The sequence below is a fragment of the Ailuropoda melanoleuca genome, chromosome 5, assembly GCF_002007445.2.
Source record: "Ailuropoda melanoleuca isolate Jingjing chromosome 5, ASM200744v2, whole genome shotgun sequence".
Classification (NCBI taxonomy): Eukaryota; Metazoa; Chordata; class Mammalia; order Carnivora; family Ursidae; genus Ailuropoda; species Ailuropoda melanoleuca.
In genome coordinates this window covers 50699802-50723270 of record NC_048222.1, presented here as the reverse complement: position 1 = coordinate 50723270, position 23469 = coordinate 50699802, and the positions used below count along the sequence as shown (strand labels likewise).

At 42.5% G+C, this 23469-nt stretch overlaps 1 protein-coding gene across 1 annotated transcript in view; it reads right to left on the bottom strand.

Annotated features, from left to right (window-relative positions):
- The window catches only part of NEDD4 (NEDD4 E3 ubiquitin protein ligase), a 118357-nt gene extending 110691 nt beyond the window's left edge, over nt 1-7666 (bottom strand). The window contains exon 1 of the mRNA XM_002922948.4: nt 7476-7666. Coding sequence (XP_002922994.2) covers nt 7476-7520 — 45 coding nt within the window. The 5' untranslated portion in view covers nt 7521-7666. The remainder of the gene's footprint in view (nt 1-7475) is intronic.
- Nucleotides 7667-23469: the final 15803 nt, after the last annotated feature.

The window sequence follows — 23469 nt, the reverse complement described above, 5'->3', positions numbered from 1 at the left end:
GCCCACCTGCCGGGCTCTGCTCTTCCCTCCTCTCCACACTCATCTCCTGACACCATCGTTCTAGTCTTCTTCACGTTCTTCTCCATCTTATCCTCTGCACGTGCAGCTTGTTCTGTTTACCTGGATGGCTTTTTTGCCCCACTCTTCACCTGGCTAACTCCTATTCGTCCTTAGAATCAGATTAAAGGTGACTCCCTCAGCCTTTTCTTATACTCACTCTCTCCCCTCCTTCATACCATACAAGATTAAGTCATCTTTCCTGTTAAATGCTTTCATCTCACCTTCCTTTTCCTTCACATTTATAAGATGTGTGATTAGGTATTTACTGTCCTTCCCTTCCTGTAGGCTGCAAATTCAGTGAGGTCTGTCATCATCATTATCACCTCATGGCCTGATCCAAATGCCTTAGACATAGTAACTGTTCAACAAATATGTAAGCAAATACAGAATTCAAGTACTTGAGAGGTCCACCTAAAAGCTATTAACAAAATAGATAGAAAATGTGGAAGAACATAAGAATGGTTACAAGTTAATTCTGCACCTGTTACATTTTTCACCTTCCTGAGAAAGATTCTCTGCTGTTAAATTCTTCTATTTGGGCAACTATTTGCAGTAGGACAGTGGAGAGACCAAGTCTTTGGTATTAAAGAAATCTGAGATTCAAGCCCAGATCCGCCACCTAATCGGACCAAGTCTTTGAGCAAATCACAATCTCACAGTCCTTATCTGTAAAACGGAGATAACACTATCTACGTCTGCAAAACTCTTTCGTCTGCAAAACTCTTTCGATGATCACAGCTACAGCATGAGAACATGTGACCTGGTGCTTGGAATATAGCAGGTATTCAACTAAAGGCAGTTCTGAATATATTTAGGCTGACCCTTTACCTTAAAGGAGGGTATTTTCATGAAAGCATCTTTGTGCACCGACATGACTGTTCACATGCATTGCCACAGCACATCTCATATGGGGGGAAGCCAAACGTTTGGGTCAGGCCATGGGGTTATGATGTTGCACTACTGACGTATTCATTCCTCAAGACTTCAGAAAGCTTATCACGACCTTTTTTCATTTGTTTGTGCTGTGTCTTTCTCCCTGCATTTCTTCTCCTACCTTCTCCATTCATTTATCCTCTTAAAACTCTGATAGTAATGATTAGCAAGGGAGCCAGCCTAAGAAGGGAGAGGTCAGTAACACTGATGGCCACAGAATTCAGTAGACAGTGGGTTCAGCAATTCAAATCAGCCACCTTACATTCTCTTGGTACTACACAATATTCTTAATACCAGACACAGCTAGGGAATGGGAGAGTCAGCCGATGTAAATACCCTGCTCTGACAGGTGACAAATACCTTTGCCAGGTCACCGAGAGTGAAAAAGCCAGAATTCCATCCTAGTCAAATTCGATTTTCTATACCCCTGTTTACCCTAAATGATTTATTTATGGGTGCCTTCCAGCTCCAATATCCTACTCCTGTATGACAGATGAACTGCTAATAGGTAACTGTAGGAAAACAGACACACAGTGCCTTCTAATCTCTTCCTGGTGCAGAGGACTCACTGTCAGGCCCAGCTTAGGCAGGGCTTGGGGGCTGGAGGGAGTCTCGCGGGGGTGCATGGTCAGCACGCTCACCAGCCTGGGGCACTATGGGAGAAGGGCGGTACCGCACGGAGTGCATCAGTCGATGCCCACTGGCACTGGCGCGGGGCACACGCGGCCCTGTGCCACAGCAGTACTCCTAGCGGCAGACAGAGGCGGTGCCTGCCTGCTTGGGAAACCAGGGACACCAAAAACCTAACTAAAGAGACCGGGCAAACAAGTAAAGATAATGAGAATAAGAAAAGTCAGAACTTTTACTGGTAGGGAAGGTACTTATGGCTACAAAGAGCCCTGAGGCATTAGATTTGAATTTGAGAAACGGATATGAATTAATGACTTTTAAATACATGTATACAGATTGATATAGAAGCAGGTATACATTTATGTGTGTATACACACACACACACACACACACACACTTCTTAAGTGTTTGCTGAGCTGGTTGAAGAGCAATGACATTCAATAGTAATGAGCACACTGAGCACCCAGATCTTGGCTTCTAAAAGGCATTTTCTCCTAAATGGCACCAGTGTTTCTAGGAGGAATGGCTGGTTCCAGACAGTGGTGGGCCAGGCAAAATACAAGGGGAGTCTGGAACATCTGTTAGAAAGTCATGAAGGGTTCAAAGAAGGATGGGGCTTGTCATATGAGCTAGGAACCCCTCTGAAAGGGCTTTCCACTGACCAAACTGTGATCATTTGAGCAACAAAATATTGAATGATAGGAAATAATCACAACCCATTGAATAAGGTGGAATTCTACACATCCACGCTGACATAAATAAATAAATAAATAAATAAATAAATAAGAAAGGGAAAGCTCTTCTTACACAGAATGCCAGGTAATAAAGATGGAAATAAAAAAATAGTGGTGTTTGATTCAGGTGGAAGTCATCAATGAATGCTAAACGTGCTGGATGGAAATCTGATGAACAAAGGGTAGGCTACTCGGCATAATGTCTAAAGATGACCCCACAAAATACTAATCGGTTATGAAGGGGGAAATAGTGACATTACAAAAAAGAAACCTGACAGACACCAAAAGGATCAAATGAGCAAGGTTATCATTGACAGTGATGGGACAAAGCAATATGCAGCCCCTCATGGGAGGCACAGAGAAGAATGCAGCATCATCTCTGTGATTCCTCCCCAAAAACATGACTTTGACGTGGCCCTGAGGAAGGAGGAAACAGACCCATGCTGGGGAATATCCTACAAGTTGTAAGGCCTGTACTCAATAACTGTCAAGGAACTGATACAGATTAGAATAGACCGCAAAGCCATGACAAGTACACGCAACCCATACTCCTATGTGGGCTCTTGGACCAGAAAGGAAACAAATTATTAGAACACCTGGCAAAGATTGATGGGCTCTGCAGTTTGGATGGTAGGGTCATATCAATGCTGATTTTCTGGCTTAGAGGATTGGACACTGTTACATAGAAAAGTGTTCTTGTTGGGGCAACTGGGTGGCTCAGTCGGTTAAGTGTCTGCCTCTGGCTCAGGTCATGATCCCAGGGTTCTAGGATCGAGCCCTGTATCAGGCTCCCTGCTCACTGAGGAGCCTGCTTCTCCCTCTGCCCTTCCCCCTGCTCATGCTCTCTCTCTTTCTCTCACTCTTTCTCAAATAAATAAATAAAATCTTTAAGAAAAAAAAAAGAAAAGTGTTCTTATTTTAGGAAAATACACACTAAAGTATTTAGAGGTGACAGGGCATTGTGTCTGCAGCTTGCCCTCAAATGATTTAGAAAAAGACTAATGAGGGGCACCTGGGTGGCTCAGTAGGTTAAGCTCCTGACACTTGACTTCAGCTCAGGTCCTGAAATCAGGATCATGAGATCGAGCCCAGCGTCGGGCTCAGCGCTCAGCACAGAGTGCCTTTGAGATTCTCTCTCTCCCTCTGCCTCTGCTCCTCCCTTTGCTCATGTGCATGCGCTTGCTCTCTCTCTCTCTGAAATAAATAAATCTTAAAAAAAAAAAAAGACTAATGAAAAGGATCCTCCAAAATCCTCCAAAAAGGATTATGGAGGAGTTGTAGTGAAATATCAACAGCAGGAGAACTTACATGAGGACGATCTGGCGTTCTTTGCATAGTACTTCCAACTTTTCTGTTGGTTTAAAATAACTAAAAAGTAAACAGCTACAAAATAAATTCTATTTATCCACTTCTTTGGTCCCATGGAAACCCATGAAAAATAGAATGATGCTGGAATTAAGGAGCTGCAAAAAAGGAGCAATGGCAAAGTCAACACATGAAAGCGTGGGATAGATACTAACGAAGCTGGGGCTTAACCCGTGCTTCTCCTCCCTTGCGCAGTGAATAAAGGTTTGGGAATTGTGTTCCAGGCTCGGTATGATGCCAGGTCTGCTTCTGCTTGGCATCAGGGGTCTAGAAGTGTCAGCAAAGGCACTTCTTAGTTACCCCGCTGCTTACGCACTGCTGTCACTATCCCCGCCAAAGGCATTCATTCTTCTGCATGTGCAAACTGTACTTCCGAACTGGCAGTGGACACGCTCAACTCTTTCCCTTTCCTTCCTTCTCTACCTTGTTTCAGTTGTAGGAAACGGACATCACTCTAGATGTTTTAAGAAGAAAGAAGTTAATCTAGGGAATTAGGGGCTTACAAAATCGTTGGGAGATCTGGAGGGGCAGGCTGCAGCCTGGGGCCTCCCGAGGCCCTGGAAACAGCTCGAACTGGCCCACCCAGGAAGTTGCCACTTCTGTCCCCATCAGGAAGGCGGGGAATCCTGGGACACCCCCAGATCGGCTGGCTTAACAAACATATCCCATCTAGTCATCAGGAAGCTGCCACCGCCACTGGTTCTGCAACTTCCTATCAATCCTCACAAAACAAGTTACCAGATATTGAAACACTTTTGCAGGAAAAGTCAATGTCTACATGACTGTGCTTGTCAGGAGAACTAGCCAAAGAAACAAGAACTTACGCTCCACTTCATTTCTACTTTCCAAAACTCAAGTAAGTGTGCCGTACTGGGAAACCTATTTCAAAATCCCATTTCCAGAATGCTAAGTGCCAGAAAATATGAGAAACACAGTGTTTGGCTTTCCAACCTCTGCCTAACAGGGAAGTCCACTGAAAAGAGGCTGGAAGGGATGCTGAATTCCAGTGTCCACGGCTACCACACGTCTCCTCACCAAAGGTTGGTGAGAATTACCCTCTACTATTAATCCCAAGAGACTGTCAGAGCAACTCTGGTATAATTTATATTCACTACTTCCTTAGTTTGTTATGCTATAATGACAAAAGTCTGCACACGAAGCCAAGACCATCTCTTACTAAAAGACATTTATATGTGGAATAAGAGCTAAGGCTCACTGAAAAGTGATGGAGAGGAATTATGATCTCAACTTTGGCCTACTGCAATGAGCCACTAATACGCTCACACAGTGTGACTCAGTGGTTAAAATATTGGTTAAATTATAATTCTCCAAGTATCTTGTATCCCATGTCTGTTCATTTTTCTTCTTGTTTCGGTTTCAAATTTAAAATAAGAATCATCACTTTTTGCTGTAATAGAAAAGCTACCTTATTTTTAATCAACAGCAGGGGGCTGCCTCTTCCCAACTCCTCTGTGAGTTCTAAAAAATAACAATGTTTTCTTCTAAAAAAAAAAAAAATAGTGAGGGGGAGTCTTCTTCTAAGTCCTCTTTTACTTTGTGATGGACCAGAAAATAAATGACAAATCAGAGTGATGAGATCGCCACCTCTACCAGAAAACTAGTGACTTTCATCTTTCCCACCAGACTGCGAGCTCCTCACAAAACAGGCAGGGACTGTTTTTTCTCTCTGTATCCCTGCGGCCAGCACACCGCATGACACAGAACAGACAGTTAATAAATGTCTGTTGAATGAATAACCCAGAGGAAGAAGTGGAAGACAACAGTCCATCATCATGTCTCTTATCTTCCGATCTCACTCTCTTCCTCAATGCGGACAAAGCAGACAGAGGGAGCTGCAAGGAACTTAGAGTCATGGGACTGACAACTGGACCCCCATTATGCAAACAGAGCAGGCCCCACGCCACGAAACTTCCTAGAAGTATAAATCCCTCAGGATGCAGGTTCAGGAACACCTCATTTCAAAGGGTGGAGTTTCTGGCCTTTAGCCCCAATTGCTTACTGACCACTCACTGCCATAATTCGTTTTATTTCAGCTGCGCAGATGATGTGAGAAGCAGATAACGGAAAACACAGAACCTGTACCAAAGAGAGAAGAGTGAACGATGCCTCTGGCAATATTCAATGATCAACTGGCTTTGCTGCAAGGGAATGAGATGAGAAATCTGGAATCAGGATCTACCTCTGAGTAATAATGACAAAAAGCGAAGAAAGTCCAAGGCCAGCCTGACTGGGTTGGATGTCAGCTTGAGGTTATCTGTCTGCACTGAACAGCTTATGGTAGCAAACCAGGGAGGCCTGACCGATAAGAAGAAAGCTACCACGGGTTCAACACCGCATTATTTTCCTCTGATCCCTTCTGCTAAACAATAATGGACTTTAGCAGGAATGTCATCTTTGGCCATAACATACTGACTGTTGTTTCGGAGGGTCTACCAAGCTGCCACCATTTTCCCACCACCAATTTGCTTCTTTTTTGGTAGCAATAACTAAGAAATTGAATTCTAATCTATCACATGATTAGTCTCAAAACACTGAGATAACTTGCCTGCATAAACAAGTTGCCCACCGTTTATATACAAAGAACTGTCAAGACAAATGTAAAAGACATTTTGTAAATGACATTTTAAGATACCAAGTTACTAAGAGAAGGAACTATTCCAACACTGTCAGAAGATAAATTAATTTTACGGTGATGTATTACAGTTTATTGGGTCCAATCTTGATAACAAGTACATGTGACAGATTGGCCAGTCAACAAGAACACTTAAACTTGATTTTTTTTCCCCAAACTGAACTTGTCACTTTTAGACTAGATAGCTTTTCATCTCCCACCCATTCCCATTTTTGAGACAATCATCAAGAATTTAGGGAAGCCACATCTCATTTAAAACGGAACAACTCTTTCCAAATGGCCTCATTTTTACCAAGCGTCAGGCATAACCAGCCTGAGTTATTTCGCTGAAAAGACACAGCTTTCCTTCTCAAATCATGAAAATTTTCAAAGTGAACAGCTGTGGGAAGCTCTTTATTTATCCTTTTTCGGCTTTATTTTTTAAATATCTCTGAAGACCAGTGAAACACAGCACGAACTTGCCACACTTGACACTTGTTGCCAAACAGGAGGACAATCTCTCCGCCTGCTTTCCCATCGCCGTCTCCAGTTAGGGGTTAAAAGCGATTTCAGATTAAAAAAAAAAATCAAAACAGCTAATGACAATTCTCTTGGAAGTCTTCACGTCAAAGTCCACGAAGTTAAGTCCAGCGGGCCTGTGCCAGCGCCGGCCGGTCAACAGCCGGGATGCTGAACTCCGGGGCAATCCGCCCCACCCCCCGGAGCTCACGCACCGTCGGCGGGGGGTGGCAGGAAGAGGCCGGCGGGGCGAAGCGCGTCCCCCCCCGCGCACTCACGCCTTTCGCTGCCTAATGCCCCTCCTCGGCACTTCCTGAAGGAAACTGACAAGGAAGGCGGCGGCTCCGGGAGGAGAGGAGCGTGGAGTCCACACGCTGGCGCAGAAAATGCCGCTCGCTAAAGCAAGCACCCCCCCCACACCCACACCCACACCCCCGCGCGCGCCGGACCGCCCCAGGTCCCCGCGGCGCCTTGCGCGCGCCCGGAGCTCGCGCGGCGGTCGTGGGGGCTGACAGCCGACCCTTTGGCAGCCGCCGCTTCCTCCGTCCGGCCGATGAGCAGCGAGAAGGGAAGCCCGCCCCGCAGCCCCTCGGCCCCCGCACCTCGTCCTCGGGGAGCCCGAACACCTCCACCGCGCAAGTTGCCATTTCCGAACGGTTCCAGTAAACCGGACGCGCTCGCCCCCGCCCAGGAGTGGGAACAGTAGTGAGGAGGAGGAGGTGGAGGAGGAGAAGAGGGAGGAGGCGGGAGGAGGTGGAGGAAGAGGAGGCGGCGCTCCCCCGGCGGTCGCAGCGCCTCCCCCGGCTAGTGGGCGCCAGTGGCGCTAGGAAGTGCGGCGGGAAAGGGCCCGCGGCGCGCGTGCTGGGGCGCAGGGGTGGGGGCGCGCGCGGCGGGGAGAACGTGCGTGGGGGGCTCGTGTAGGAGGCAGGCGCGTGGCGGGGCTCAGGGCGTAGGGAGTGCGCGTGGCGGGGGCGCGCGTGGCGGGGGCGCGCCGTCCGCTCCCGCGCGGGGAACTTGGCGCCGCCCCAGGCGTCGCGTCGAGCAAGCCGTGGAGGCCGGGGACCGTCAGCCCTTCCCCTGGGAAACAAAGCTGCGGTTTTCCCCAGCAACAAGTCTCACTCAGATCCGCTCCAGAGCTCGGCGTCTTACTAGACGCCTGGGATCGGGAGCGCTTAATCCCAGCTTCACCACAAGCTAAAGATCAGAGCCCTTTCTTGTTGGTTAAGGCTGCCGATTCCAATAGAAGCTGAACCTTGCGACCTCGTGGGGGAAAGCCCAGCCTGAGCAAGGCAGCAAATGGGGAGGCCTGAAGGGATCTCATCATTCTTGGACTCAGAATCTGAAATTCTCTCCGTGTGATTTTTAAACACTGTGCCAATTCATAAGCGATTTCCTGTCGTCTGGTCTATCTTTAAAGCCTACCCATAACGTCCAGCCTCCAGGCTTAACCGTGTAAACCTGCTTAGCTAAGCCTTGACCTGCAGCACCACAAAATGTAGCGAAGAAAAGGGGGAAAAAATGCAACGAACTAGGACCTCCTGTGCTGTGGAATAATCGTGCTTATTTTACAGTCATGTCTGATGGATTTTATAGTTTCCTAATCACAGGAAGACTTTGGTGTTGAGTAACTGATCTAACAAGGGTAACATTATGAAAGATACTTTAATGTTTGTTATTTCTAACGCATACAAAAAAAATCTTGTTTGAAAGTTCTCCTTTAATCCTTTCTCACTTTTTTTTTTTAAAGATTTTATTTATTTATTTGACAGAGATAGAGACAGCCAGCGAGAGAGGTAACACAAGCAGGGGGAGTGGGTGAGAAAGAAGCAGGCTCATAGCAGAGGAGCCTGATGTGGGGCTCAATATGGGGCTCAATCCCATAACGCTGGGATCACGCCCTGAGCTGAAGGCAGACGCCTAACCGCTGTGCCACCCAGGCGCCCCTAATCCTTTCTCACTCTTAATATCTGCTCGCTGCCTCTCCTCTAACACTAGATTTTTGAGATATTTATGGTTTATTTTTTCCTCCTTCTACTCTAAACCCCCTGGACCTCATCCATTGCCATTGGCATGGTTTCAGCTACAATCCTCCTAGAGATCTCAGGCTAAGAGCTCAATAGTGCAAGATATGTTACTATTTAATTTTCTGTAACTGAACTTAGTTTCTATGTTGAGCTTCCTGTCTGCTCAAGTGGTAGAAAGCTTAGTCCTAATCAGTTCACTGTTCTTCCTAACCCTCGTTTTGCCCTTGATTGTACACTCTAGCAGGCAGTTTTAGTGCTACGTCGTCTCGGGGATGGAGGGCATGGCACAGCCCTCATCTCTCCAAGTTCGCATTAGTAGAAACATTTTTCTTCCCACTGGGCTCTAATTGTAGACATCTGTATCCATTAGAATGAGGCCTAGCTGTTAGTAACTCAAACTAACAGAATTTAAGGACAGATGTAATATTGTTCTCGTATGTAACAGTTCAGAGGTAGGTAGGCCAGGGTAAATAAGGCTACCTTGCTCCACATAGGCATCAGAAATTCAGACACTGTAAAGCTGGTGCTTTGCCATTTACAGGTGTGGTCCTTATGCTCTTAGTCCAGAGAGTGCCTCAGGCTCCAACCATTACACCACTGCTCCAGGCAACAAGACAGATGAAGGAATGAAGAAGGGAGCTCAGGTCTCATGCTCGTCTTTTAAGAAAGGCTTACAGAGTCTTCTACTTAAATTCACAGAACAGAACTGAGTCACATAGCTGTATCTAAATACGGGGTAGGCTGGCAAATACAGACTTTTCTGGGGAGCCTTGTGGGGTTCTGTTACTAGGGAGGAAAGGGACGGATGGTGGCATGGGGGGGGGCAGACTAGCAGTGTCTGTCCTAGCATCTTTGCCCTCTGGCATTGAGGGAAAAATCAGCACTCCCAATCTGTTTCTGGTCTTCAGGCCATATAATTTCAGGCCCAAAGATGAAAACCCCTTCTGGGCCTCTGACCTCTCTCATCTGCCGCTGGCCCTCTGGACCATTCTGTGGCTGAGACCCGGGGCCTGTCTCCAGCCTGCTTTGGGTATTCAAGCTGTGCATGGCTTCTGCAGTACTGCTGTCATTCCACTTTGGTAGGCAGTGGGGATGACCGGCACTTCTTTAAAGCCTTCGACGTAAGACTGTACCCAGGATATAGGTCATCTCTGCTCTTGGATTCTACAGATCTGGGGAGTTGTCATTCTTCAATCTTGAGGGAAAAACCCAAGTACTAGAAAGGTGTTGTTCTTGGAGGTAGTCACTGTGTCCAGTGTTATCCAATAAAACTTTCTGTTATGAAGGAAATCTACATCTGCACGACCAATATGGTAGCCACTAGCTTACTTGGTTATTGAGCACTTAAAATGTGGCTAATACAAATAAGGAATAATTTTATAGTTAAGCTAAATATTTACTTGTGGTTCAGATTGCCATATTACACAGCACAGGAAATGTGTCCAAAATGTGTCCAAACATGCCCAAATTGTAGACATTTTTTTAAATTAAATTTTGAGTACATGCAAAAGATTTAAAAATGTATAAGGTATGCAGACTAAAAATGACACTAATGTACTCACCACCCACTGTAAGAAAAGGAAAATTACCAAGAACTTTTTTGTACCTTTTGTGCCCTTTCTTGCCCCCACCAACAGATATCTACTATTTTCAATTCTATGTTTACTGTTTTCATGTGTTTTTTAAATTGTTTCACCAGCTGGGTATGTATTCCTAAATAATACATTGTTCATTTTTGTGTCTTTGATCTTTATATAAGCGGAATCATAAAGTGACTTACATTTTCCTACCATTCTATTTGTGAGATTAATTCATGCTGAATAGTTGTAGTAAATTTATTTTCACTGCTGTCTTATATGACATTGAAGGACTTTACCACAATTAATCATTCTTCTGTTGTCGGACATTGGGGGAACAGGGTTTTTTGTTTTGTTTTTAACTTGGAAACACCTCTTATTACATGACTTAGCTGTTTCAAATGTTTGTAGCATGCTGTTTAGATAAATGACAATGGTGTCTCTGACATTTAATGATGGCTCAAAAGTTTTGTATCCGTTAAGGAGCGTAGAGCTCAGTCGGTACTGTGACTCTTGATCTTGGAGTCATGAGTTCAAGCCCCACACTGGGCGTAGAGATCACTTTCAAAAATTTTGTATCAGTTGAGATAAATGAAGCATCAGATTCCTAAGCTTTTCCCAAAGGTTTATTATACTCAAGGACAAAATTATCAGTTTGTGTTTATGGTGTTAAAAGACTGACCCCATTATGCTTTTTTTTTTTTAAATGAAGTAAATTGTACACGTTTTCTCTCACTGAAACTCAGATACAGCATAGTGCTTCTTGTGTTAACTTTCTCTTTCATGCCATTTTAAGAAGTTTGAACTTTACACTTCAGCAGTGAGAGCAGTGCTTCCTTTTTTTTCAGATAATTTTTTTCTGTTGTTTCATTTTGTTTTCCTGTTACACATAATGAGGCTATAGAGTCTTGTTCGTAAAGTCTTTTTATGAAACAAAATGTTATGCAAGAACATAATGAAGTAATGATGGGGACACGTCAAAAGGACGCAGAAGCCAGCTAAAGGAGGCCCCCACTGTCAAAGATGGACTAGTAGGCACCAAAATAAATTATGATAGCAACAGATTATAATCCAATGAATAAATCTGATATTGTAAATCCATACTGATGTAAATTATACTAAATGAGTAAATTCAGTTTGACAAGTGACATTTTTACAGTGTTTGATATATCTTTCCACAAAATACTTATTAATTACCTGGGGGAAAGGCTGAACAACAGCACCATAATCAAGTATTCAAAATAACGATCAGTAATGGGGCAGATCAAATGCTGGAATCTGCTAGGATGTGTTGACCTCAGTGCTATGCCTGCCAAACTAGAATCGAATCATGTTAAAGCATCAGACAAATCCAAATTAAGGAACATGCTGTAGGGCCGTCTGGGTGGCTCAGTCGTTAAGCACCTGCCTTCCGCTCAGGGCGTGATCCCAGGGTTCTGGGATTGAGCCCGCATCAGGCTCCTCTGCTATGAGCCTGCTTCCTCCTCTCCCACTCCCCCTGCCTGTGTTCCCTCTCTCGCTGGCTGTCTCTCTATCAAATTAATAAATAAAAATCTTAAAAAAAAAAAAGGAACATTCTATAAAATAACTGGCCTGTAATTTTCAAAGTGCAAAGACATAGAAATCAAAGAAATCTGAGGAACTATTGCAGACAGAGATTAACTGTATTAGGGTTCTTTAGAGAAACAGAACCAATGGTGTGCGTGCATGTGTGTGTGTGTGTGTGTGTGTGTGTGTGAAAGAAATTTACCATAAGAAGTTGGCTAATGCAGTTATGAAGGTTTGCAAGTCCAAAACATGCAGTGTGGCCCAGCAGCGGGAGCTGATGATGTGGATAAAGTCCAAGGGCTGTCTGCTGGAGAATCCCTGCTGGTTTAGGGGAGAATAGTCTTTTTATTCTATTCAAGCCTTCAATTGACTGGGTGAAGCCCACCCACACTATTAAGGGCAACCTGCTTTACCCAAAGTTCACCAATTTAAATGTAAATCTCTTCCAAAAACACCCTCCAAGTTGACACATAAAAGTAACCTCACAGAGACCTGCAAATAAAGGCACCTCATGATTCTGAACCCCATTGCTATAAAAGACGTTATTGAGGCATTTGCTGAAACGTGTTTCTGAGGATGAGGTGGCTGTAATGCATGTTCATTACTGGGTCCTGATGACTATACTGCGGTTATGTAGGTGAGCATGACCTTGTTCGTAAGATGTACACACTAAAATATTAGGAGGTGTTGGACAGCAAGTCCACAAAATGCTCTTCAAAGGATCAAGAAAAACATTTCTTTATACTTTCAACTTTTCTGTAAGTTTGAGATTGTTTCAGATTTTAAAAAATGAAATTATGCTGGTTAAAAATACATAAAGGTCTCTAATAAAAGGAACTAGCACTCTTTGGAGAAATGGCTGATTGTCGTCCTGGGGCAGGAAAGGTCAAGATGAGCCTGCAGCGGCTTTTCATGCCAGAAAATAAGGAAGTGCTGGGGGAAAAAAAATCAAACCCACAGTGATGGGGGTATGTCAGAGATCTCCCAATGGCCAAAGCTGGAACAAGTTGCAGCAACAAAATAAAGTAGTATTGAATTATATCTAAAGCATAAAATAAATATACACAAGTCCATATTGATATAAGTAAATGATTAAATAAATAAGGGAGAAGACACAAGTTTTGTGTAGAATTCCAAATAATTTATGTAGATACTAAAGGAGGGGAGCATAATCCCACCGCTACATTGTGTGCTAAGCTTAGCATCTTTCTCCTGAACAGGACAATATGGAAAAGGGGGAAAAAGTTGAAAAACCTGACAAACACAAGCTCAGCCAGGTGATCAAGGTCAACATCAATAGTGATAAGTCATGCTGATAGCATGTACCCTTGATATGATGTGATGAACATGGTACTTTATTTACCTCTGCGAGACCAAAGACCTGGAACCCCAGACTGGTCAGGAGAAAAACATGACAATCTGCAAATGTCTGATCAGTGTTCCCCAAAGCTGTCAAGGTCCATCAAAAACAAGGAAGCCACAGTCATGAATGCTGTAAAGAGACAGGATAACTAAATGTAGTAATATACAGTGGTATCGTAAGGAAGATTCTGGAACAGAAAAAAGGGCATTAGGTAAAAACTAAGAAAATCTGAATAAAATGCAAAGTTTACTTAATAACAATGGATCAATATTTATTAATTGTAACAAATGTGCCACAGTAACATAAGACAACAAGGGAAACTGGAATGTAGGGTATAAAAGAATACCCTTACTACCTTCACAATTTTTTTTTTATAAACTTAAACTGTTCTAAAAAAAATGAGTTTATTTAAAAAATAAAGAAATGAGTAAATAAGTAGATCTAAAAGTCTTTCAAAAAGTTTTATAATTTTTACCACCATGGCCTTGCACATATCTTGCTGTCTTTATTCTAACATACTTTATATTTTTCCTTGTTATTGTAAGGATAGTGCCTTTTTAAAAATATTACATATCCTAACAGTTTATTGCTGATATACAGAAATATATAGAGTTTTCTATACTTATTTTGGTATTCAACAAACTTCCTGAAGTTCATTATGTCTAAAATACTTCATTTATCTTTCATGTAGCCATTTGTTAACATCTTTGAATTTTGTTTTTGCCATGCTAATCTCTTGCATTTCTTTTTCTTATCTGAGTGTCCTAATACTTGGATATACATGGTGATAACAGGTATAATTGACAGGATACTTGCTGTAGGGTTTTGGGTTTTGTTTTCCTTTTTTGTTTTTTTTTTTTGTTTGTTTTATTTTGTTTTATTTGATATCCTTTCTTTGTTGAAGAACTTCAGTTCTATTCCTAATTCAATAATAAGATTACCGGTCATAAATGGACATTGGGTTTTATTTAACAATAAAATAAATACCTCTTGAAATAATTTTGTTTTCTTTAAGTTTTTTTGTGTGTTAAATTTTGGCAAGTTATGGTAATTATGGTAAATCTTAGGCATAATGATGTAGTCTTTTCAGATTTCAACTTAATCAAATGATTATTTTTCTTTTCTCCGCATTGTCTCATGGGTGCCAGGAGCTTGCATAGGGTCATGGCAATGGAGGAGGGTGTCTGGTTTCTTCCTGTTGTCCCTCTATATTGGAACACATAGCAGTCATTAGTTTACCTGCTGTCCTCTGGTTGTTGTCCCATCTCTAAGGGCTCTTCTTGGTCACTGGCCATCTCTTTTCCTCCTTCTTTTAGCATTGTGGAAACTTCCACCTGCTATTCCCCTACTGCTGTGGAGACAGAAATCTTGGGGGTCTGGACTCCAGCCCACTGTCAAATCCCACCATATTGTAATTTCTACTACAGCTGCTGCCTCTGGGTGATGTCAGCGGGAGAACTAGCTGGGGTTTCCCAGCTCCCGGGGCTCCGGACAGGAAGTGGGGCACACCACATTTTCTCTTAGAGCTCCTCCATTATTAGGGAATTCTAGAATTGCCTCCCACTGACAGCTCAGCAGCGAGGATGTAGGCAGGGAGTAGGGTCCTTTCTCGGACAACTTCTTCTCTACGTTGCTGTCAGCGCCAGCTCTCGCTTCAGACTAGGAAACCGGCTGCTTCATCATCACTGCTTCTGCCTAAATCAGTACTAATGGCATCCACTGTGGCTCTTGCTAGTCAAAATGTAGGTTTTGAGGCTCAAAAAACTTTTTTCTCAATCTATTTTCTCTACTGGGAGATTCAAAGCTCTATTTTGAAACTTAGAAACTGAGCATTGACTCATCTCTCTTTTCATTTCTGTAGTAACAGCCCTCCCCAAGGGCAGTAAATACAGAAGGCATCACTGCTGCCTGGGTGTGGGGAGAGGAAGGGAGCCAGGATATTCCAGGGATAATACGTAGTTATCAACAATAGAATTTCACAATAATACTGTGCCACAGCTTCCACGCCCTTAGCTCTTTTGTAAGCTTCACACAGCTAAGTCTGCCTGAATATCCTGAAACCTCAAACTTAATAGATCCCAAACTCAACTCATTGTTGTCCTATATTCTGTGTCTCTGGAAATGGCATTACTGTCTATCCAGTCACAAAGGCTAGAAACTTCTGAGGATCCCCAAGTTCTTACCCCTCACTACTCCCCAAACCATACCACATCAAGTTGTTATACAGTAGAAATTCTTCTCCCCTCAACCTTAGAGGGTTCCCCCCCCATCTTATTGGTATCTATAACTAATGCCAGCTTACCCACTGTTCTCCGATTATTGGCCCAGACTGATAGGTGACTCTTTCTTTCTGGAGCCACCCTGTGTCTTCCGCAACACAGGTTTGTGTGCGGGTAGTTTACTTTCGGATGTGCTATCAAACAGTGATGTCCTGGAGTCAGCTGCTGCTGGCCCCCAAGGACCAATTGTACACATCTCTATCCAGCTGTAGATTGAAGATATCATGTTGGTAGCTTGAAATTAACCATAGAGTGAGGGGGCGCCTGGGTGGCTCAGTCGGTTAAGCATCTGACTTCGGTTCAGGTTATGATCTTGGGGTCCTGAGATCAAGCCCTGCATCAGGCTCCCTGCTCAGCTGGAAGTCAGCTTGTCCCTCTCCCCCCTGCCCCTCCCCTTGCCCATGCCTTTTTTTTTTTTCCTCTCTCTCTCTCATTCTCTCTCTCAAATAAATAAATAAAATCTTTAAAAAGAATAAAATTAACCACAAGGTGCATATTTACACCACAGAAACTGGCCAACACTATAACAAGGTTAATTTTTTTCCCTAGAGAGCAAGTTATTAAACATTTATGAGCCTACTACTGATCATAGGGAACATGAGTGAGGGCCTCAGAAGACAGAACAGGGAAGAGGGTGAGACCAATGCAATGGCTTTTGAGTTACTGAGTTTGATTAATACTGCTAAGTTGATTTGGGGCACATTCTCACTAAGGACCTTCTGAAGAGCCATGTAGAATGCACCTCAGAACGATCCTCCCAAGAAAGGAGTATCTATACATTGGTTGTTATCCCCTAGCTGACAGGGGTTGCCTCATGGGCTGTTAACCCTCTTATTTCCAGATTTGCTTGTGCATAGAATGGGTAAGTTCTTTCAGGCAGCAGTGAAACCCAAGTGCAGAAAGCACGTGATACGCTAAACAATTGAAGTGGATTGCTGTCTACACAGCTGGTTGCTGCGGCAAGGACTGAAGTAAAAGTTGGGCAAGAAGTTATGAGGCAGAGTGCAAGAGGAATCCAACACAAAGGTTGGTAGGATGAGCCGAGGCTCCACTGCAGGAACCGGTCTCAGGGCCTTAATTAATATTCATCATCTCTCTCCTAAACCACCCAGTCTGGATTTCCCCCACCCTTGGCTAGCACTTCAGTAAATCTGGGTTGTTGCCTGGTGGTGACTCAGATTTTTGTCCCTAAGGGATATGAACCATCAAGTTGTATTAACCTTATTGGTATGTGGTTGCTATAATAGCCCATTTACAGTTATCATTGGACATGTAAGTACCAAGACATGCCCCAGTGAACCCCCTGAGTTCCACACACACTGTTTCTTATCTTTCTTGTGTAGCCCAAAACTAGCTCCTCACAATAATCAGTCAACCCCTCTGCCCCCTATCAATATGATAGCTCTTTTGTTTTATTATGGGTCCACTAGCATGAGAAGCTCAAAACGACTAAGTGATCATCATAATTTCGATTATAGTGGGAACTTTACTGTATCTCCAGGAAGAAGAATTCCCCTTCCCCACTTGAGGAGCTAGGACTTCTAATCTTGTGAGAAGAGTCTAGCCTACTTTTAGTCTTTGGGTCACAGATCTGGAGTCCAGCTGTTAGAACCACAGCACCATACGTGACCCATCTGACTGCCCATTGTAGTAATGTCCACAGGCCTCTGCTCTTCCAGACCCCTAACATTCTTATAAATATAGTTTAATGACAATACCTACTATTGTCATCCCTGCACTACAGAAGGTAGCCAGTGAGCTCAAAGTTGTCAGTAGCCTCCTCACCAGTGCATTCTTTATTGTCTTAGTGAAGTGTCCTCTTAGGGAACAGACGTAGGTGGTGAGTTCTCTAGCCTCACTTTATAAATCAATTCTAGTATTCCTCCCTCCCTGGGCCTTCTGATTTTCTCCTCAAAGATTCTACCAAGGTAGGTCAAGGGCCTCTTCTTCATGTGCTGTATGCCTTGGTCATGTCCAAACCACAAGGAATAACACCAGCAGCATATTAAGACTGGATCCAGGTATCCTTGTCAGGACTTTAAACCCCGAGTCAGGGGAGAATGCTCCCATGTGAATCAATTCTGCCTATCCTTTGTGGTCTGCCCTGACAGGGCAGATTTCTGACAGGGTCTTGAAGAGGATGACTTCATCTTGCGAGGCACCCCGTGTCACACTTTGCGGGGTTTCTAGGTGAGAGAGGCTGCTTGACGCCGGCAAGGGTGAGAAAACTGCTTCTGCCAGTCCGGGGAGTGCTGGGAAATCTGGGTGATTCGTGTCCTAGGGCTGCCGTAACAAATCCCCACCAACTGGGTGGCTTAAACAACCTGGATTTCTTTTCTTACAGATCTGGAGGCCAGACGTCTCAAATCTAGCCTCCTCGGGAGGCTCTAGAGGAGAACCTATTCCTTATCTCTTCCAGCTTCTGGCAGCTCTTGGCAATCCTTGGCCTGCGGCAACACCACTCTCGTCATACTGCCTTCTCCTCTGTGTGTCTGCGTTATTTCCCTCTGCCTCGATCTTGCAAGAACACTTGTGAGGACATTCAGAGCCAACCTGGATAATCCAGAGTAATCTTCTTATTGGAAGAGGCTTCATTTAATCACATCTCCAAAGACCCTTTTTCCACATAAGTTAACGCCTCCAAGTTCCAAGGATTAGGACTTAATATGTTTGGGTGGCCATTATTCAACTTACTAGTGGGGTTTCAAGAGTCTCAGGCTCTTCCAACTCAATGTCCCCATCTGAGGTTTCAGGGTTTGGTATTTTCCCCACCAGAACCCTGACTTTGGTGTGACCAACCCGTGGAGGTCACATATTCACTCTCCTGTGTAGTTTTGCTGACTTGACCTTTGAAGCTTGGGTCTTGTTTTTAGCATAACCTGCCTTCTGGCTGCAGGAGATACGGGCCTCTTTAAATGCTGCCATAGAAGCTTTCTGACTCACTGTGCTCTGTGTTCGTGCTGTCTTTCTGCCTGCAGTGCCCTTCTGCCTCACCTTTCTTCCACTGGAAGGCACTTACTTGTTTTTGAAGATCCCTCTCAAATGTCATCTCTCCCTGAAGTCTCTCACAATTCCCCCAGACAGATTTAGTTGCTCTGTTTTCTGTGTAATCACAGCCCTTTATTCTTACCTTAATTTTTTTTTTTTTTACTTTAATCAGCTTTCATTCTTTTAAAAAATTGTTCATACCGGGGCGCCTGGGTGGCACAGCGGTTAAGCGTCTGCCTTCAGCTCAGGGCGTGATCCCGGCGTTATGGGATCGAGCCCCACATCAGGCTCCTCCGCTGTGAGCCTGCTTCTTCCTCTCCCACTCCCCCTGCTTGTGTTCCCTCTCTCGCTGGCTGTCTCTATCACTGTCGAATAAATAAATAAAATCTTTAAAAAAAATTGTTCATACCTCTTTCATAGTACCAAACGCATTGTCTTAGAAATCATCTTCTAGAGCTCTCTGAGTTAGTCTCGAGTTCCTTGAACATAGGAAATGTGTATTCCTTACCATTGAACGCATAACAGCCAGGCAACAGCTACATGTTGAATGAAAGTTATTTCTCAGCAAGGGGGAAATGCATATGTAATACTCATATGTTTACCTTATACAATATTTATGGATTTTATGTTGCTTTCTGATTGCACATGATTTAATTCTACAATAGATAAGCCATATCTACACCATTAATACTGTGCACTTTGACCAAATGCTGTTGTTTTTTTAATTCCCAGATATAAAATAAACTTAAAAATAACAGTCAACTTTAGTTATTCATCATGTTGAGTGATAAAATGAAAAGGGGATTAAGAAAAAAGTATCAGTAACTATGACAATTATACAGTCTTTCTACAATGACGAACTTTTACTTAAAATGAGTAGCATTTAGGATTTTAAATGATATTTGCCTGAATTATTAAAAAGACAGAAAGGTAACAATTTGAATTGTAAAACGTTTTATATTAGTCCCTGGAAAAGAAAAGACATTGTATTTGTCAGTTCTATTACCCTAACTGTTCTTAAATCTGAATTAGAGAATTTATCTATAAAAGTGATTTTGAGGGGCACCTGCGTGGCTCAGTTGGTTAAGCGCCTGACTCTTGATTTTGGCTTAGGTCATGATCTCAGGATTGTGAGATCGACCTAGGCTCTGTGGTGGGGATGGAGCCTGCTTAAGATTTTCTCTCTCCTCTTCCTCTGCCCCTCCTTCAGTCTCTCTCTCTCTCTCTAAAAACAAAATGATTTTGAATTAAACATTTAAGAAATTGCTTTTATTTATAATATGTAGAGTAAAAGTATTACAAATGAGAATTTCTACACTATTATTTGAAATTATTCAAATGTGTGAATAAAAATAACATTACCTCCACATAAGACCAAGAAGACAAGTTGGCAAGCAACGAGAGTCACAATATTTTATTTATTTTTTTAAAAGATTTTATTATTTATTTGAGAAAGAGAGAGATAGTGAGAGAGGGAGGAGAGGGAGAAGCAGGATCCCGCCGAGCAGTGAACCGGACGCAGGGATCGATCCCAGGATCCTGCGATCATAACCTGAGCCTAAGGTAGACGCTTAACCGTCTGAGCCACCCAGGTGCACCACAATATTTTGTTTAAAAAGTGAAAATTATCCTATCAATAATATGGGGTGTGTTTGTGTGTGTGTGCATGTGTGCATATGTAATTTTGTCTTCTTTATTTACGTGCCACATTTCTGAGACAAAGAAGTCACTTCTAAGTTACACTCATTGAATAAACTGTCTTCAGATTTTCTTACCAAATATAGAATAACATCCCAGGTTTGTTATTAAGAGAAGGTAAGTGAAATGGCTGGAGGGTTCTGCAGAAAACCACTTATAATTTAAGCTAAAGCTTTTATCTACCTTAACAGACTTGTTTAGGTTTTGGTTGAAGAGATTCAAGTGCAGGTAAATAATTTGCAAGCAGTTTGCTGAATAAATTGTTGCATTTCAATTCTTCCTCCTTCTCTTGCTTCATGCTTGAGACCAAAAATAAAGTCACTTCTTCTACGAAGATATTTTTGAGATTAAAACACTAAAGCTGTCTAGAATACAGTGGGAAAGTACAAAAAACAACTTGGCATCTTTAATTGGAAATACTTAGAATTTTAGAATAGGAGGGCATGTCCCTGATTGCATTTAACACCAGGTGTTAAATGATGGATACTGTTTTGAAGGACAAAAACTGTTTATCGCAGAATAAATACAAATATACTGACTGTAAAAGTAATGGTCTTTTTTTCCTCTGTGTTCCACATTGAACTTTTTGGATCAATCTTAGGTATAGAAATATATTCCCTCTTTATGTGAAAAATTCGTAGGAAATAATGAGAAATTTAAACAAATAAATTAATATCACTAGAGGAGTAGTTTAAGTAACTTATGGTGTGTTGATAAATATAAATGCAAATGTAGGTAACACTATGGATTACAATACAAAATGTTGAAGGGAAAAATAAAAAGCAAGTTGCAGAACAATGTAGACTGTTTACTGTCCAAGTAGTTTTGTGCACATCAAACATGACAGTGGTTACTTCTGGCACGAAGGGGAGAGTATTGGGATTTGGGGATTTGGTCAAAGGGGCTTTAGCCTTGTCTGTAATATATTGACTGTTTTAAAGAAGAAATTTTAATTCACTTTTTATATAATAAAGAATTAGTTAAAACATGATAAATTGAGATAGTGGATGGAAAATGTTAACTCTACAGTGCCATGTTAATATAAAGTTTTAATAAGAAGTATAAAAATGTTAGATAAGATTTGGTGTAAGGAGAAAAAGATAAAGAATTTAACCAAAATTACTCCTGATTTTTATTCGATGACAATATTGCAAGAAAATAATTTTAGAATTACTAAGAAACAGAGGAGTTTTTAGGATAGCTTAAAATTCTTATTGAAATGAAGAACCAAAATATTGCTTTGTGATGGTCCCGGGACACTGTCACTTAAAAAGAAGGAAGCAAGAGGGGCGCCAGCGTGGCACAGCGGTTAAGCGCCTGCCTTCAGCTCAGGGCGTGATCCCGGCGTTTCAGGATCGGCATCGGGATCGGCATCGGGATCGGCATCGGGATCGGGATCGGGATCGGGATCGGCTCCTCCACTATGAGCCTGCTTCTTCCTCTCCCACTCCCCCTGCTTGTGTTCCCTCTCTCGCTGGCTGTCTCTATCTCTGTCGAATAAATAAATAAAATCTTTAAAAAAAAAAAAAAGGAAGCAAGAGAGGAAGAGAGGAGTATTTATTTACTTATTTACTTATTTATTTATTTAAAGGGCAGGGGCATGGGGAGAGGGAAAGAAAGAGTCCCAAGCAGGCGCCACACCCAGGGCAAAGTCCCACCAGGGGCTCAATCTCACGACCTTGAGATAGTGAAGTGAGCTGAAATCAAGACTCAGAGGCCTAAGGGACTGAGGCAGCCAGGCGTTCCAAAAGAGGAGTATTTAAATGAAAACTATTGTAAAGTATGTATCATTTGCTTTTCACTGGCTCTTCCTTTGGAAAACCTCCATGACTCCCACTTTATATAATTCTGAGACTGTCAGTCACAAGTTCCCACATTCCATACAGGGATGAGAATGTGGTCCAGGCTAGGTCAACCAAACTCTCTCCTGGGAATTTAAATTTTAGATATAGAACCTAATAAAGGACTTAAAAAATAAAAATTAAAAAAGACAAACAATCTGATAAAATACTTAAATACTTCACAAAGTATTTACAATATTTAAATAGGCACTTAATGAAGGATATCTGGGGCACCTGGGTGACTCGGTTGGTTAAGCAGCCTACTCTTGATTTTGGCTCAGGTCATGATCTCAGGGTTCTGGGATCCAACCCGCTCAAGGATTCTCTCTCCCTCTCCCTCTGCCCCTGCCCCCACTTGTACTCTCTCTAAAATAAATAAATAAATCTTTTTTTAAAAATCCTTTAAAAAAAAGAAGGATATCTAAGTAAGTATTCAAAGAGCCTATGAAAAGAAGGTGCATAGCGTCATTAGTCATCAAGGAAGTGCACACAATGAGATAACACTATTCACTCACCAGAAAGGGTAATAATTATTAAACGCACAACCAAGTGTTGGCAAGATGTGGAGCAATTGCAACTCTTATCCTCTACTGGTGGGAATGTAAATTGGCATAGCCTCTTTGGAAAGCTATTTGGCAATATTTACTAAATCTGAATATATGCTTACTTTATCACCCAGCAATTCCACTCTCAGAGAATGAAAACATGTGTGAACCTAAAGACATGTGCAAAAGTGCTCATTTGTAGCTTTATTTACAATGTCTCCAAATTGGAAACAACCCAAATGTCAACCAAGTGAACATGTAACTAACACACAGATCAAGATACAGGACATTATTTATCAGTGCTCTAGAAACCTCTAAATCTCTAAAAATACCTGTTAAAGGAAAGTGTAGTATTCACTGGAGTACTATATAACAATCATTATAAGCTACTTACCGTTACACACAACAAGAAGGATATAGGCATAATCTTGAGCAAAAGAAACCAGACAGTAAATGATTCCATTTAAATAAAGTCCACAAATAGGCACAACACATTTGTATGATAAAATCACAATAGTGGATACCTTTGAGGGATAATGATTGGGGGGAGGGTATGAGGGAGATTTCTAGAGCACTGATAAATAATGTCCTGTATCTTGACCTGTGTGTTAGTTACATGTTCACTTGGTAAAGAGGCATTGAGCTGTATATTTAGGATCTGTATATTTATCTAAGCCATACTTCAGTTTAAAAAGTATATAAAGTAAAACTCTACCAGAGACACACACAGATG